General features: G+C 45.8%; 1 protein-coding gene across 1 annotated transcript; it reads right to left on the minus strand.

The window, feature by feature from the left end:
* Window positions 1-2,045: 2,045 nt before the first annotated feature.
* On the minus strand, window positions 2,046-16,104 carry NARS1 (asparaginyl-tRNA synthetase 1). The gene is made up of 15 exons (XM_075740718.1): window positions 15,993-16,104; window positions 15,072-15,154; window positions 14,786-14,851; window positions 14,586-14,678; window positions 14,063-14,152; window positions 12,758-12,836; window positions 11,733-11,803; window positions 11,370-11,456; window positions 8,775-8,996; window positions 8,184-8,383; window positions 7,612-7,747; window positions 6,494-6,607; window positions 4,797-4,928; window positions 4,055-4,186; window positions 2,046-3,462 (listed from the first exon to the last, which is right to left on the minus strand). Exons 1-15 carry the CDS (start codon window positions 16,090-16,092, stop codon window positions 3,331-3,333), a joined length of 1,737 nt encoding a protein of 578 aa, XP_075596833.1. The 5' UTR covers window positions 16,093-16,104; the 3' UTR covers window positions 2,046-3,330.
* Window positions 16,105-16,403: the final 299 nt, after the last annotated feature.

The following is a 16,403-nucleotide window of genomic DNA, read 5'->3' on the forward strand; positions in this document are numbered from 1 at the left end:
AAGTGAGGATGAAGAGAAATCCAAGTTCTGATTGCACATTTTCTCCTCTTTTGCGGCTTTGTTTACCCTTCCTAATAAAAATAAAACCAAGTATTCTTGTATTCCAAGCAGCTGCAGTGCCTTTCTGAGAGCTATTGTTAATGATCACAATTTGCGAGGAAACACCCAGGATCATCATCAGTTTTACATCCCTGGAGACATCATCAAACTCAGTGAACTTTCACAGAATCAGAGCGCGGTGGGAGTTGAAGGGACCTCTAGAGATCATCTAGTCCAACCCCCTGCTAAAGCAGGATCACCTACAGCAGGTTCTTCGTAAGAATACAATCAAAAAAAGAAATAAGACACCTTACAAAACCACAACTGATGGGACATAGAAACAAAACCAAGATAAATTTGTCATTTTTCAATCTCTGATTTTTTTTTCTTAGTGATAAAAACCCTGAATTGAGCCTCGATGATAAATCAGGAACTACACCAATCCTATTTAACAGAGCAAAGGTTTGGTTTGAAGCAGCATTTCAACATGACCTCATTCCTGTCTTTGCCTTTCAGTGGCTGCCTAAGGAATTCCTCCTTCCTATGCCACCAGTTGCACTGGCTTTTCTCAATTCGGGGATGTTTCCCCGTGCAGGTGGTTTGCCCAGCACCACCTCTCTCCTGACAGATTATGGAACTGCACAGCAGTTCAACTCAACAGCATCTTTCATCCCAGTCACCTTTTAAGCTCCTTATCTGATCTGCCTCTTCCATAAGCACCTCTTAAGTCCTCAGACCTTCCTTGAGTAGCTCCCCTGATATGGAGGCTTTTAACCTTTACAAAGCAGCTCAGCCCTGCCAGTTTTAAGGACAGAAAACCGATTGCAAACAAGCGATGTTTTTCTAGTAGCATCTTTTCCCAACCCTTCTCCTCCCTTCCCATCACTTCAGGCACTTGAAGGACTTTTTTTTTTTATAGTAAGTCTTTACAGGCTCATAAATTCCTCTGTATTTGAATTACAGAAACCCCTTGAGCTCCATCCCCCCCCAAAAAAACGTAAAACACACACCACCACCACCCCAAAACACTGACAACAAAAAAATCCCACAAAAACAAACCCCCGAGGGGTGCAATTACTATTTGGTAGCACATTCAACTTTTGGACTAGGGTGACTTTTCATACAGCTCGCTGTTACTACATTGCCAAGTATGTAAGTTTTGAATAAGAAAATGCTAGCAGTTTCTTGCAGCCACATTTGTTAATTTTTCTCCTGTTCCTCTCGTTTATGTAATTCAGACATATGCAACAATCCCCCAAACCACAGGAAACTTACGGTTGACTGTACTTTTGCAGGTATTTAGAAGAATCTTTTAAGTCCTACACTCGGACAAAGAACAGGACAAGTGTGAGAGAGCTGAGGCATGTTGCTGTACAAGATTTTCTTCTCTTGTGGCTACAAAAAGACTGGGAAAAATAGGTGAAAAGGGTGAATTCAAGAGACGCCGATCGCAAAGAAAACCATCCCAGCAGTGCTCCTTTCCTAGAGCATCTTTCCTTCATCTTCAGGCAGCCTCTACTTCAAAGAGGCACCCCTTAGGTCACACAGCAATGCCACAGTGCTCCCCAACAAACCCCAAGGCATTGAATCCCGATGTTCAAGACCTCTGGAAATGCCCTCGCTTCTTCCAGCGACATCCACTCTGCTAACCAACCCGGCCTCACCTGGGGCAGGCACAGCTCCCAGCAGCCGGCTCCCCCTGGAGCTGCGGCCCTGGCAGCTAGTTATTCAGCACCGCACTGGTTTATTCTGGGATGTTTCAGCGGGGTAGCTGAGGTGCTCTATCCAAACAATAAAAATTCATGCTGTTAAGTTAATGAATGGGGATTTAGTTTAAAAAGAAAAAGCTAGTTCCATTTTTTGGAATATGTGTTTACTGCATTTGAAAATTCACTTTTCCTCTGCTTTTGCCCATGCCAGGACAGACTCTACGAAGCAAGTAAGCTATAACGGCTAAGTGAAAGGAACAGATGTTACAGGTCAAGAACTACTGTCTTGCACACCAGTTTACGTTGCCATAATTTATTGGTTACTGATTTAGACCAGTTTATATACTTAACATGCAAGATGAAGAAAACCAGTCATTTATGCCAAAAATAGGGGTATCACACAGGTCAACAATTCTATCAATGGCAAATCAAGATCAAGTCTCCGTGTAGGACCAAATGATGCACCTACCAATTTTTTTTTTTCCTCTCTAGTAAAAAAAAATTAGGACTAGAAGCATGACTCAGCACATTAAATATTTAATTAATCCTATTTGATAACTTGATTACAAGCTCAGATGCAGTAGCACAAGAGAACACGGAGCCAGCTATGAAACATGGAACTGCTCTACCATGAAAACATACTTTGGCATGATGTTGGGAAGCACTGCTTGAACTACACTTCACCTAGAGAGGACAGCAATGCAGTCAGCAAACGATGCTGAAATTCAATTGTTTTTTCGAAGTTACCAGTTTCTTTGGGTCTTCAGACAGTCAATTCTGGTTTGCAACAGACGGCAGAATCTTAATTTGGAAGGCATCACAAGCATTCCAGCGTCCATGAGCTACCAGTGTTACTGGAATTCAGCACAGCTGGGTGTGCATGGACCCACTACAGCGCTTCATCCACAGCAAAGCCTACCTCACCACCAGCGCCATCATTTCTAACCAATAAATAATCTGGGGGAAAAAACCCAAAACAACCCATGGCTCTTGCAGTGAATTCTGTGCTTGATACTACATACACCTTGCTACTGAATAAACTCTAACAGAACTCCCACTAAAACCAGCAGGGACTAAAAAAGTGCAGCGCTTAATAGAATTATTCCCATTTTTATACTTTGTCGAGCTCTTTAGATGATATCTCTTTGTACCATTCTCAGAGGTTCAGTATTTGGGAGTTTAAAGAGCTTGAACTCCTGATTTCTCCAGCAAGACATCACAAGAGAAAACAGATTAAAATTAAAGCAAATTAAAAAAATCAAACACCCAGCATATTTTAAGTCACAGAAATTAAAAGCAGAAGTGTATCTTGGTTTTTAAATGACAGGATCTTTGTTTTATATTGATTTGATAGCATAAATGCACCTAACAATTTTTTCTAAGACTTCTTCCAGTTAATTAGTGGCATTTTCCTTTAAAAAGAAGGGTTTTGTTTATTTTCCTTTCCACCCCCTGAATTAGTATTTGTACTAGCAACAGGTTGCAGTAAGTCCTGCTCTCAGACAGGCTGTCGTACAGCAGAGTGTATCGTTCTTTCCCAAGCATCAGATGCCCCATTTTCTGGGAGGTACCACAAGGCCCGCTAAGGTTTGCAGCGCTGGACAAAGCGTGGGTAGAGACAGACATCTCGGATATGGTGCCTATTCAGAATCCAGGTTAGGAAGCGTTCCAATCCCAAACCATATCCACCGTGCGGGCATGTACCATATTTTCTCTGTGAAATTAAGATCAAGAGAGTAGCTATTAAACATTTTCTTGTTGTTTATACTATAATTGCAGTAATACCACTGGGAAAAAAAAAAACCACAAACCCTTCCAAGATTACTTTCTGAATGATGAGGAAAACAGACTATACTCTTTTCGGGCAAGATACTTGTACTTAGTTGTCCCCAGTTTCTTGGGGCACTGTACGGACTACAAGAGGAGAAAGGAAGGTGAAAAAGAAAGTCTTATCGATTCTTTTTCAACCACCTCCTCTTCTCCTCCCCTTATGCTAGCGAGAGCTGAGCCACCCAAACCTGTGAAGATCAACCTCTATCTAAGAGCAAACATCGCAGAAGACAGACGTTACAAGAGGAATACACCCGCACAGACCAGTCGAATGGAGGTGATCTGCTCGGGGCAGCACATAACTGCAGCAAACAGCAGCCAGTTCACCAGAATGGAGACCATTACCCGCTGCATTTTGCCAATGGGTAAATGATTACCTACTTTGGGCCACCACACGTTTCCTCATCTCAAGAGCAGTTAAAAAAACCACCAAACATCCCATCTGACAAGCAGCACATCGAATCTGTTTTACAAACCTGATCAGTATACCAGTAGTACGGCGTGGGATCGATGCCCTCTCTCTTGTAGCCTTCAAGTAGCTCCTTGCTGTCCCAGGTACGCATAGAGCCTCCAACGATTTCACCAACATTAGGCATCAACACATCAACCTACAACACGCAACGTAAGATCAAACTATTACAATTAAGCTGCTGCCTGCAGGAGGGGGAGGAAAAAAAAGCCCAAATTTAAGCCTGTATTTCCATAACACATTTTACCATGTAATTTTAATTCTCTGACAGGAAAGAAGGCAATTCCTTTCAGACCCAATCTGTAGATGGAATAAACTGACTAGGTACTCTAATCACTAATACTCTCGCCCACACTGAACTGCAAAAAAAACCCCATCCAAACAAACAAACCACCCACACAAAACCACAAAAAAAAAAGAAAAATCTCCCCACCACAAACCCAGCTGCCAGACAGCTAGTGCTTAGACAACACAGTCTCCAAGAAGTGACAGAGGTATTGTCATTAGGCTAGCACTTACTCCAGGTCAGCAAAGAGCAGCTCACTACGACCTACCGACATTTTACTGGCCCTTCAGAGTTGCTTCATTATTTCTATAGGATTAACAAGCCGTGCCAAGAGACACCCACACCAACGCCTGGTAAGAATTCTCCAAGATTTTCCTGTAGTACTTACTCACTTTATGCTCATTCACACTGTCATTCCCCCTCTATTTAGAAGCCTGCAACACTACGTAAAATGCCAACTTACAGATTCAGTCAGCCGGGAATCGTCATGACAGCGCTGCATATAGAAAGACTTTATCTCCGCAGGAAATCGGCACAGCAAGATTGGCTCATTAATGGTGTCTGTCATCAACCTCTCAGGAGCTTCAGGAATATCCTAAGGGTAAAGAAGGCTTTATAAATATTTGAAACCAAAACTACTCCAACACCTTGAGTTCCACAGGTATCAGGCATGAAACAAACAGTTTCGGACCACATGTATCCATGCATTCACCCTTGCGTACCTCAATTTTTAAAACAAACTTACTTTAGAATAAACTATATTTACATATAAAACATATGTCAGCAGAAAAAAAAAATCCGTTGAATTACAATGCAAGTCTTCCCAATGTTTCAGAGAACTGAGGAAAACCTAACCTGAAACCTAGACTTTCCAACAACCAGTAAACACTGAAGAGCCTGATCTCCTTCCTCCCCAATAACGTTTTCCACAAACCTTAAGATTGCATTTAAGTGTTTCTTTGTTATGTATATGGGTTATTTTTTAAAAACATCAACTGATCAGTTACACAGAGGAGCTTATTTGGTTTTTATTGACATTTTCTGACTGAAATTTGGTAAACTGTGAAACACCTAGCCCAAGTTTCATTTTGATCAATTCAGCAGCTTTACTGTTTCAAAACTGGGGAGAAGTGAGGGATGACACCACAGTTACACTGCCACGGAACATCAGTGATGATGTGACCACGGCTTGTTACACCGACACATCTTGTTTAGTCAAAAAACTGTCTATCCCTAAAAGGTTTAATCTGAACTTTTGTTCAGCCAATGGTATCACACTTTTCTTCGACTCTGAGTTAAAGTCAAAAGATTAGACTTTTCTTTCACAGGAAAAACCAGCCACACCTGTAACCTGTTTTAATCCCACTGAACACTGTGTTATGGACCTGGCTGCTGCAGGAGTGGGGACAAGAAGCCAGCTGCAGCATGTGCAGCCTTGTGCAAGGCCTTGTGCAAGGGCAGCTCACAAGGCAAAGCACCAGCCTGCAACGGGGCAGAGGAGGTAAGAATCCTTATTTCCCCCGGAACCTTACGCTCAGTGCTGCATGAAGGCCGTTCTCTCCCTTCATCTCTACCATCTTTAATAGAGATGGGAAAAAAAGTAACAGCAAAAATCCCAACGCATCTGATTTTGTGCTGCCAAGATTCCCTCAGAATACGCTGTGTAGACTTTGACGCTAAACAATTGCATGATCTCCTAAAAATCATCTTCTTTTAAATCCTTTGATGACTACGGCTATGCTGTCAAGTCCTCTTGAGCTCCTTCCAATAGTTTTGTCTGAGGTGTCGGTGAAGAGCGAGACAGGGAAGAGACAGACAGACAACACAGGTTTGGGTTCCCACGCTCAAAGACATTATGTGAAAACCCAGCCCACAGCCACACTCCCCAGTACAACAGTACTGCACCTCACAGCGCAGTCCAGCCAAAAATCCAGGCCTCACTGAAGTTCACAGCAGAGCTCCCACTAACTGAAATGGGACTAGAATTTCACCCCTTATCGATATCATTCCAGCCAAACCACAACAGATTCACACAGCACCGGTAAGCCCAACAGCATCATGGCCCAAACACGCTGTTCTTCAAGGGACTGACACACCCTGAACGCTGGGCAGTGGGATTTTGTTTGGGTTTAATTCCTAAAGCGCCTTGGAAAGACTTACTTCCCCAAACTCGTAAAAAGTGCCGTCTTCCTTCTTCACATCGTGTTCCTTTAACCACTCAATGGCTTCAGAATAGTTCATTCGTCTGAAAGGACGCTTAGGGGGCTTGAAGCCCTGTAAATAAGAGTAGACAGTTGGAAGAATACTACATTTAAAGAAGAACACTTTTCTAGTTGATCAGCGAGCCCCCTTCCTGACTTGAAGCATAGACACTATTCTTTCCAGCTCATCCATCAACCAATTATTATTAAACAAACCAAGCTCAGTACTGGGAAGCTAGAACCAAGCCCAGTAAAGCTCACAGAACAGATGCTGAAAAAGATGGCAGGAGAGAGGAGAGAGAAGCATTTTCAAAGCCGTTTACTTTTCTGTACGAAGTCGTTGCCCACGTAGGTGTCTCAAACAGAGCCATTAGCAGAGGTTCCACGGGCAAGGCCACAAAAGAACACTTTTGCTTCCTTGCACACAGAATGGCTTCAGGACCCACCTTTGTGAGGTGGGCTGTGCTTCTGCTATTTCCTGCCTCCTGACCCGTCTCAGCCCAAACTTTAACACCGAACCTCCCACCATTCATCAGGAAAACAGGTCAAAATAACAGGGATGACTGAGCTGGTACGGGCTCCAAGAGAAAAGCTAGTGATGAAGTTTGCAGTCACCTAAAGCCATCTTCTTTGCAAAGGCAAGAGAAGACAAAGGGTCTCTAACAAATGAGAATAGCTTTAGAGCTCCACATTCCAGGGTAGCAAGTAAAACACCAGCTGTTTCATTGCTCCCTTGTGCTCAGTCTGCCAGTACCAGCCGATCAATATTACAAGCTCCGGGACAGAGGGGTTTATTCCACTGGTACGGTACCCATTGCGATAAATCCCAGCACACTGCTGGCTCCTGGAACTTGCTAGCACAGAACCTCATCCACACAGTCCCCTGCTGCTGGAAGAGTCATTACCAGCCTTGCAGCATTTTCATTCTTTTGATGTTATTTAATATTTTTCTTATTATTAATAACAGTAAGCAAGCAGAGCTCCCTGCCCTGCCTTCCCCAGATGAACATGCTGATCAGGAAAGGGGAAAGATCATCTTTTCTTGGCTATTCATGATTGTTCCATACTGTTGCCTACCGGGTTTAGGTCATATAGTAAGCTTGCTGCAGGTGATTTCAAGACTCTGTCTACTACATCACAAACCAAGCTCTCCAGACGGTCCAACAAATCCTCAAAAGTTATAAAAGGGCATTCAGCTTCAACGTGAGTGTACCTGAAACAAAGAGTCACACCATTACAAAACCACACACCAGCAACAAATCTTTACCCATGAAAAAAGCCCCACAACCAAAAACCACACACTTTTGTCCCCCTTTTCATTTCTCCCACTTCTACACTTAAAGAAAATAAAACCATAAAAAACCCAAACAAGACAGACAACAATATGAACTGTATTTTCTAAAAAGACAAAGCTTCCTAAAAACCAATCAGCTGTTTCGCCCAGATCTTCCTTCACTAAATGACAATGTATTATCAGCCGGACGTTCAGTGAGACAAGGTATTACCCCTCAAATACACTTTTGCTCAGTCCTTCTGCAGTAGCATCATGCTTTCTGTTCACTGTACACGATGTCATCCAACCACCTGCTACTCCCCTGCTTCATGAATTCACTTGTACATCAACAGCAAAGAAGTATACTGTCTCATACTCTGCCAGGTGTCTGCGGGTCCTGGACTGCTCAGCTCTGTATGACTGAGCAACACAAAAAACGTCACCCAGTGCGGGAATGCAGGTCTCCAGGTAGAGCTGGGATGATTGTGTCAAGTATGCCTCTTCACCAAAATAATCCAGTTTGAACAGGGTGGAGCCTCCTTCCACCTGCGTCTGGACTAAAGTTGGTGGTGTGACCTGTTACAGAACGGGACTGTCATTACTTGAGTGAAGGACAAGGATGACAACACACGAGAGCAGTGATGCAAGGCACGCTCTTCCAGAACACCACCTACAAAGCTTCTGTATGCACACATACAAGCACTGCAGTCCGATACTCTTCGGTGCATTAAAAAGAGGTACGCGGGCTGTTTGGGAATCATGCTGTAATGCTTACACGCCTCAGAAGTGTCTACACATCTGTGAGATCTATGTCTATGAAAGCAATCAAATAATAGTTTCCTAAGAAACAGCTTTTCTCTGCCCCTTGAGGACAATTAGAAAGTCTACAGAGTTTTTCTACGACAAAGATAGCCTTGAAGTCAGGACATCAAAGTAGTCACTTGCTGACAAGGGAAAACACACTTACTTCGTAATATCCGTTGGCAAAGAAATGATCCCTGAAGGCTTGTACTACCATGGAGCGCACCTTGAAGATTTTAGACATATTCTCGCCTCGAATCATCATATGCCTGTTGTTAAGTTGCACATCAACCTCCGAATCCTCGTTGAGTAGATTATCAGCCCCTCCTGCTGGGGCCAGACCAATAAGCTCCCAGTAGTCACAGTTCAGCTCGTGGCCTCCTGGAGCCTGCCAATTTGGAGAGAAACAAAAGTTGCACAAGTCCACTTTTTGCCCCTTGGATGTCACCAGATGTGGCAGAGACATTAATCCAGTTTAAACAAAAGATGCTAGAATCCTAACCGCAGTATTTGCAAAGCGACTGCCTTGGAACTCATACCACACTTGGAAGCACCATTTGTAATCCACCACAAGTCTCTCAGACTTCATGTGAATGGGATTGAGTACTACAGCCAGGTAATGAGGAGCTTCCAGACGCAGTCAGTGGAAGTATAATTTATCACTGACAGCTGGGTTTATTCAGCTGGAAGAACAGAAAGCTAAGCAGGGCTAAACTCCTTGCTACCTTCAACTGTTTAGTGGATAGTTACAGAGAAGATGGAGGCAGGCTCTCTTTAGATGTGTCCAGCAAAAGGACAGATGTCTCAACCTGCTGCAAGGGAGATTTCAACTGGCTATAAAGAAAAATTTCTTCACAGGGTGGTGAAATGCTAGAGCATGGACCAAGCCAGCCTGCAGTCTCCATCTTTGGAGACATTCAGGAACACATCTGAACAAGACCCTTGGCTGCCCGACCTCACATTTCATCTTCAGGAAGAGCGTGGACCACGTGACCTTCAGAGGTTCCTCCCAACTAAACTATTCTGTGATAACTTACTCTGTGTGCTAATTTTGGCTGAGATATAGTTTTCTTCATGGTCTGTACAGTGCTACGAGACAGCACACTGGCACAAAGAACCTTCCCATACACCTTAAGAACACTACACACACACAGAGTGGAGTCCTCCCATCTGTTAGAAGAAAAGGCAGACCCAAGACTGCAGTTCAACATACAAGGTATTTTGTTCTTTGTACTACTTGAGCCACGTTCTCCTACTGGATGGCAAACTTCAGAAAAGTTGAAAAAAGTCACTTAGATCACAACGGAGGAAGAACCAGCTCACTACGGGTACTTGTGAGTTTGTCTGTCGGAGACACCTGAGTGATGTCTCAGCACTAGGGAGCATCTGCCCACAATGTGCAACCCTCCCCTGCCCCATTCGCAGCGGCCCCACCAGGGCTCAGCGCTGCCCGGCTGCAGACCAGACCTCTTCACTTCTGGTCTCACCAGCTCCCCCGTGTGGGTCCAGTAGCTTCTGTCCCCTAAAACGGTATTTTTTTCATTCACAGTATTTTCAGGGTATAAATGCAGATTTTCAAAGTCTAATCAACAGATTTTTTACAAACCTGGTGGTTTTGTTCATTAAAAGCACGGTATCGTTGTGATAAGACATGAAAATACTTCATGTTTTGAGCAGTACATGAGTTACTTATGATTACTAAACTGCATAAAAGTAATTTTAAAAAAAGTGATCCCTGTTTGGCTGCATTTGTTTTCAGAAGTGCCATAAGGTATGAAGGAAAGGAAACCTTGCTAACTTCTGATCGGCAAGCACCACAGGGAGCAGGCTCACATTTAACTGAGCGTGGCTCTAACCACAGGTCGAGCTCTTGGGAATGGGACCTGAGCGAAAGGGACAACTAGAACAATTAAGTCCATCCAAATTTCATTCGCAAAGCATGCCAGTAACGGCCAACACTACAAGGCTTACAAGAAAACTGAAATATCTACAAAGCACCAGAAATAATTGCCAATGAATATCCTGACATAGGCCTGCATGTCCTGATGAGCGCACCAAACTGCTGTCACCGATAACGGTTCCTAAAAGCTTCTCTCCTGCCTTCAGTTTGACTCCTCTTCCCGAGGCCACCCTTCATGCACAGCTGCTTAGCATGGCTTTAGCCCTAACTCCAGGTTCAGTTTTCCAAACAGCAACTGTGCAGATCTAGACTGGAATGAGAGAGGCACAACGCATAAGCAGCATCATATTTTGAAACCTACGATCACACTTGCCCAGCCATTAACCTGAGACCACCACTACAAACAAAGTTTTATAACAGGAGTTATAATAAACTGCCTAGTTCATATGCTGCCACGTGCTGGGGAACAAGTACAACACGGTGAGGAGCCTACTAACTCACCTCAGTAACAGAAGAGAGCTAATGCCAAATTCTTCACCTCACAAAATAAAGACTGAATAAACCCCTTGTTAGGGAAAATAAGCTATGTCATTTATTTCACATAATTTTCCACTGTTATATTCTAGGAAATATCTATGGGACGTAATGGAAAATTGTTTCAGGCAAAAGCAGAACAGTCACATAGTTCACCTGTCACACACTGACCCGTGGGTGACAGCAGCAGCTTTGCGAGGTTCTTTTCTCCAAGCCAAATTCCCACCAAAATTATTTAATAGTTATTTCCACCCCCACTTCTCCTTCCGTCAGGAAAACAATAAACGGCTGAAGAGGAAAAGAACCCAAATGCACCAACTCCCGTACCTGCTTGCCTTCAGGAACAAGGTTCAGCGTGCCATACACTGCAACACTGCTCTCCGTAGAGAGAATTAGCCCATTGTAACACTGACACTGCAGAGAGAAAAAGAGACAAAGGCACAGTTAAGGTAAATATTTTACTTTTAGTTTTCCTGTATCTACTGGAGTCACAGACAAAATTAACAGTCACTTCTAATAGTTCTCACATTGACAAAAATACTCTAGTGGTAGGAGACACAATTTAACAATAATACAATTTAACCAGTAGGTTATGGGGAACTTCCAATCATCTAGATAAAAGAAAAATGGATGAGGTCTGAGCACCTCACTTAATTAATGACAGAAGAGAATGAAATCATCACAACTTACCAGTTCATCTGAAAGGACACATTGAAGAAAACCTGTGCCATCTCTCAAAACAATGAACATCAAATTTTTTCCTAGTTAAAAAGAGAAGACAAAACACCTGATTATTCACCGATCCATTCGAACAGACCCACTCCCGACAGACATTAATCACTGATGTGCAGATTATTACAGAAGGACTATGATCACATTCTTCCATCTTAAAACCCAAAGATGCTCCAGGGAAGCACTGAAGCATTACCACAGGCACAGAAGCCTTTCAGAGCTGTATTCTGTATAACAAGTTAAAGTAAGTTTCAACAGACATCAAGAGGGTTGGGAGTGCGTGGCCGTGCCGTGACCTGAGGTGTCCCTCTGGTCCCAAGGGGTCCCAGGTCTTTGCAGCACTGCCGACTGCGCAGGCCCCAGGTACACTCGACATGGGTAAGGTGACGTCACCCTGGTCACCCACCTCTCCACAAAAGCATCCAATTACAAAAACAATTCGCTAGAAACTGCTCACAACACCCAGATCCACAACCGCTTAGTCAAGTCCTTCAGTGGTAATTTGAAAAAATACCTGCAGAGGCAGAACCATCTCTGCCCTGAGCTTCCACGCCCCCACCTCGCTAACTAAAACACCAATCACTGTGATAGCAAGTATTACTGCCTCAACTTATTTTAAAAGAAGTCATGCTACTTTATATAACTTTGGAATTCCAATTTGCTGATCTCCCAATGAGCAGATGCTTTGCAGGATTAGTTTAACACACAAAACAAGTCTTTTGAAGAACTTCTGCAAGACTGACCTCCAAACTGAAAATCCCACAAGATTTCAAGTAAGAAATGTCAATTTGCTCACACATCATGCAGAATTTGTGGTGTTGTAGTGACCACTGTGATAAACCAAAGAGGACATCTAGCTGACAGTTTTAAAATTTAAGAATAGCTGCTGTCTGATTCATTGTAAGTGTCCAAATTTTGAAGGCTACTGAGTTTGCTCCATCTCTCTGCACAGGTTCAGTAACTTCTAAATGCTTTTGGTTTACCTTGTCTCCGTAATCTGTGAATCCAGCCAAAAATCTTCACTCTCTGGCCTCTGTACGCTTCCAGAGCATCAATCTTTACCTGTAAGCCAGGGAATAAAAACAATCAGAGAAACGATTCACCATTTAAATGGCGTTTTCCACATCATTACTTAGACTACAAGTGTATACGACATCCCCCTCCCCAAAACAGCTCCTCTCAGCAGCACCTGAAGCCAAGTTTCATCCAGGGTACGAGCACAGCTGTGAATTCTGAACAGCTGTGTAGTAAGGAAAGAGCACTGTCACCATTTGTATCACAGGCAGTACACTGGGACACCATTTCCAGACTTCACATTGAGTCCTTTCTGTTTAGCAGGCTTACTTTGTCGTGTAGGAACTCAGGACTGTGAGAGATTTTAAAGCAGCTCACTTTGCATTTGACCAGAAGAAGTGAAAACACCTAACAGCTCACACCTTAAGACTAGGGTACTCAGGTACTACAGGAAATCCAAGGTGAATTCTATCACCACCAGACTGGGAAGGATAGTTTCTGGCACTCCAAGTGCACGCTGGATTCATTTCTGATGACATCCAATAGATGAGTTCAGTTAGCAGAGGACCTGGATCCAACAGGGGTACATCTGGACACGGAGCTGAGGTAGTGACGCAGCTACAGTCCGAACAATGAACCCAGCAGGCACCTGCAGATTGGATCCTGCCTCAGGACTGCTCCAGCACCACTGTGATTTCAGCACAGCTGGGCCCAGCCGCCCCTTCCCAAAGAGCAGCCACCAGAGCACAGGGCTCCACTCAAAAACAGCTTCCATCCACGTACACAGAACCTTTCTGCACAGGGTCTGTCCAAAAACGCATCGCACAGCAGCATATGTAGTATCTGCTTGCTAAGCCAAGGACTGCACCACATCACCAAATCCAGCACGACTCCACAAACAGCCAAATAAGAACATGTCTCCATAAATTGCATCCTCTAACCAGCACTGTTTCTTCACTCTCCACCACTACGATAAACTACCAAAGCAAAACTAACGAGCTTTCTCAAACAGAAATATGGTCTCTACCAGTAGACAAACACAGAGAAGTCTGACGTATGAGCTAAGAAGGTTCAGATACCCACCAAGTGCACATGAATGACCAAAGTCTACACACTAGAGGACACAGATAACCAGATAACAAGGTTACATCTATGGACAGCAAAACGACAGTGGCCTCCAACAGCTGCCAGAGCCACCAAGCCAAGTCAGACTGGATCTTTGGGCAGACAAGACGCAGTAACACAGGCTGCGTATCAACCGCACCAGATCTTACACATTTGGGCTCTGGGAGACTAGGATCACTCTTGATCACAACTTTCTTAGCTTCCTCCAGGTTCTTCTCTCTTCTCAAGAGATCTTCTGCCTGGTGTAAAAAAAAAAAAAAAAAAAAAGTATTCAATAGCTGTAACCAGGCTTTACAAGATTCCCCCTCTTTACAACTCCTGGAGATTCTAACATACACTTACAGACACAGATGTCATAAAGAGCCCTGACGCGACCCTGCTGTGGCCTACACCTGCCCTAATTCAGGACCAGGATGAGAAACGATGCAAGACGCATTTCTCACTTTTTCCAGAAAGTCCAAAGGCAACAGACTGCCATTGCTCAAACCTCACCCAGTTTCTGCCACTGGTTTGTCCTAATCTAAACAAAGGAAGCTGTAAGGAACGTACGTGTAAAACAATGACACAGATAAAGAACAGACTGAAGCTTTTTTGGAGGGCTGGGAATGACAACAATGCTGTTGAAGAGAAAGATGGTATGCTTCCCCCAACTTGGCATCACCTGCGACCTACCTCCTTCTTCTCCTTAGCTTCATTCTTCATTTGTTCCCTGTGCCACAGTTTTTTGACATTTTTCATCTGTGACTTTGAAATAATGGCCCATCTCTAAATCAATCCAAGGAGAGAGCAGAAGAGAAAAGATTACTTCTGCGTCCCTTCACACAAAGGAGCATTAACATAATTTCAACTAGGAAGCTCTAACGCGACAGCACCTCGCTCTCTTTTTGCGAATCCACGTAAATAGTAGGAAACGGTTCCTTTCCTGCCGTCATCAGAGCCTGAAAATAGAAGGAGAAAATAACAGAATCAATGACACTGCAAGTGAACTAAAGTCATCCCTAAGGAGACCGAGCAGTTATCTTTCTTCTGGTTGGAGCTGCAAAACCAGGTGTACAATCTACACGGAGAAATACAAGGCCAGTCACTCAGCTGCAAGCGCAGCTCACGCTCTTCCAAAAAAACCCCAAAAACCAAACAGCAGGTGTTTTCCACGGTTACCTTTAAAACAGTCTTGAACGGTTTCTTTTGGGTCCCATCACCAGTGGAATCATTGCCCTCTCGTTCAGACACGTACAGCTCTTCTGTAATACATGACAAATACAGGCAATGACTCAAAAAAAGAAAATTATCGGCTACGACAACGTTCAGGAAGAAACCAGATGCACACAAGGATCTTTATGGTTTTAAGCAACAATAAACCTTCAAAACCGACCAGTGGGTCAGACGGGGTAAGAATCATTTAACGTTTCCCAGTCTGGAGATCAACCCACGCAGCGAGCGTGCCATGCTCAACTCCTACGGACGCCCACGGTGCGAACTCGGGAAGCCACCGCAGAGGAGCCGCCTTCTGCGGGAGCTCCCGGGAAGGCGGGCAGGCAGGCAGACGGTAGGGCGCGGTAAGTGGGAGCCAGCCCCGGTGCCGGCCCGCTCAGGCCACGCCGTGCCGGAGGCCCGGGAACGCTTCCTCCTCCTGCCGGCGCCCGCACAGCAGGCAGGGCCCGCGCACGCGCTGCCCGTGCCCCGGGGCGCTCCGAGCGGCCCCGCCGTTGCCGGCCCGGTGCCCCCAGCCCCTCGCCGACCGCCGAACCGCGAACCTTTTCGCGGACGCGGCCCGCTTGGGCTTCCCGGGCCCGGAGCAGGTCGAGCCCGCCCGGCCCCCCGCCCACCCGCGCTGCCCCCCGCCTTTCCCGCGCCGCGGACCCTCAGGCCGAGCACGTCCCCGACCCTCCCCCGGCTCCCCGAGCTTCCTCCCTTCGCACGGCGAGGCCGGAGCCTCCCCTCCCCGGCACCAGCACCGCCCGCCGCCATCTTCCGCCTGCGGCGAGGGCCGCGGGCCGGGCCCGGCCCAACCTCCCCCGCACTGCGCAGCCCCCGCCGGAGCACGGTGCCGCAGAGGCCGCCCGCCCCGCCGGGCCTCACCCAGGACGAGCGCCGCCGTCCTGCCCAGCACCTCCGCCGCCATGGCCGCACTGCCGCAGGCACCCGCCGGAAGTGCCGTCACCGCGCCGCCGCCTTGCATCAGCCGGCCCGGCCCCGCCTTCCGCCCGCGGCCGCCGCCGGGGCCCCGCCGCCCTCCCGCCCGCTGCCGGCCTCCGTGGGGCGGGCGGCCATGAGCAGCCCCCCGGGGCGGGGGCGAGGCCAGGGCGGCGGGCGTGCCGGCCCCTGCCGGCGGCAGCCCTGCTGTGATCTGAGCCGCCCCTCGAAGCCAAACATCTCCGGGGCGCGTTTGGCTTCAGTAAGGCTCATTAGAAACAAAAGGGATATACCCGCCTCCGTTTCAATAGTTGCTGGTTTAGTATTGCACCTGGTTTTAGAGCAACACGTGCTGGG

The sequence above is a fragment of the Balearica regulorum genome, chromosome Z (genome assembly GCF_011004875.1).
Source record: "Balearica regulorum gibbericeps isolate bBalReg1 chromosome Z, bBalReg1.pri, whole genome shotgun sequence".
Classification (NCBI taxonomy): Eukaryota; Metazoa; Chordata; class Aves; order Gruiformes; family Gruidae; genus Balearica; species Balearica regulorum.

Coding starts and splice junctions, on each gene's coding strand:
- NARS1 (XM_075740718.1), bottom strand. CDS start 16,092: ATGCAAGGCGGCGGCGCGGTGACGGCACTTCCGGCGGGTGCCTGCGGC. Junction 15,155..15,992: donor GACGGCGGCGCTCGTCCTGG/GTGAGGCCCGGC, acceptor CATGTATTACAG/AAGAGCTGTACGTGTCTGAA. Junction 8,997..11,369: donor TTGTTCCTGAAGGCAAGCAG/GTACGGGAGTTG, acceptor CCAAATTGGCAG/GCTCCAGGAGGCCACGAGCT.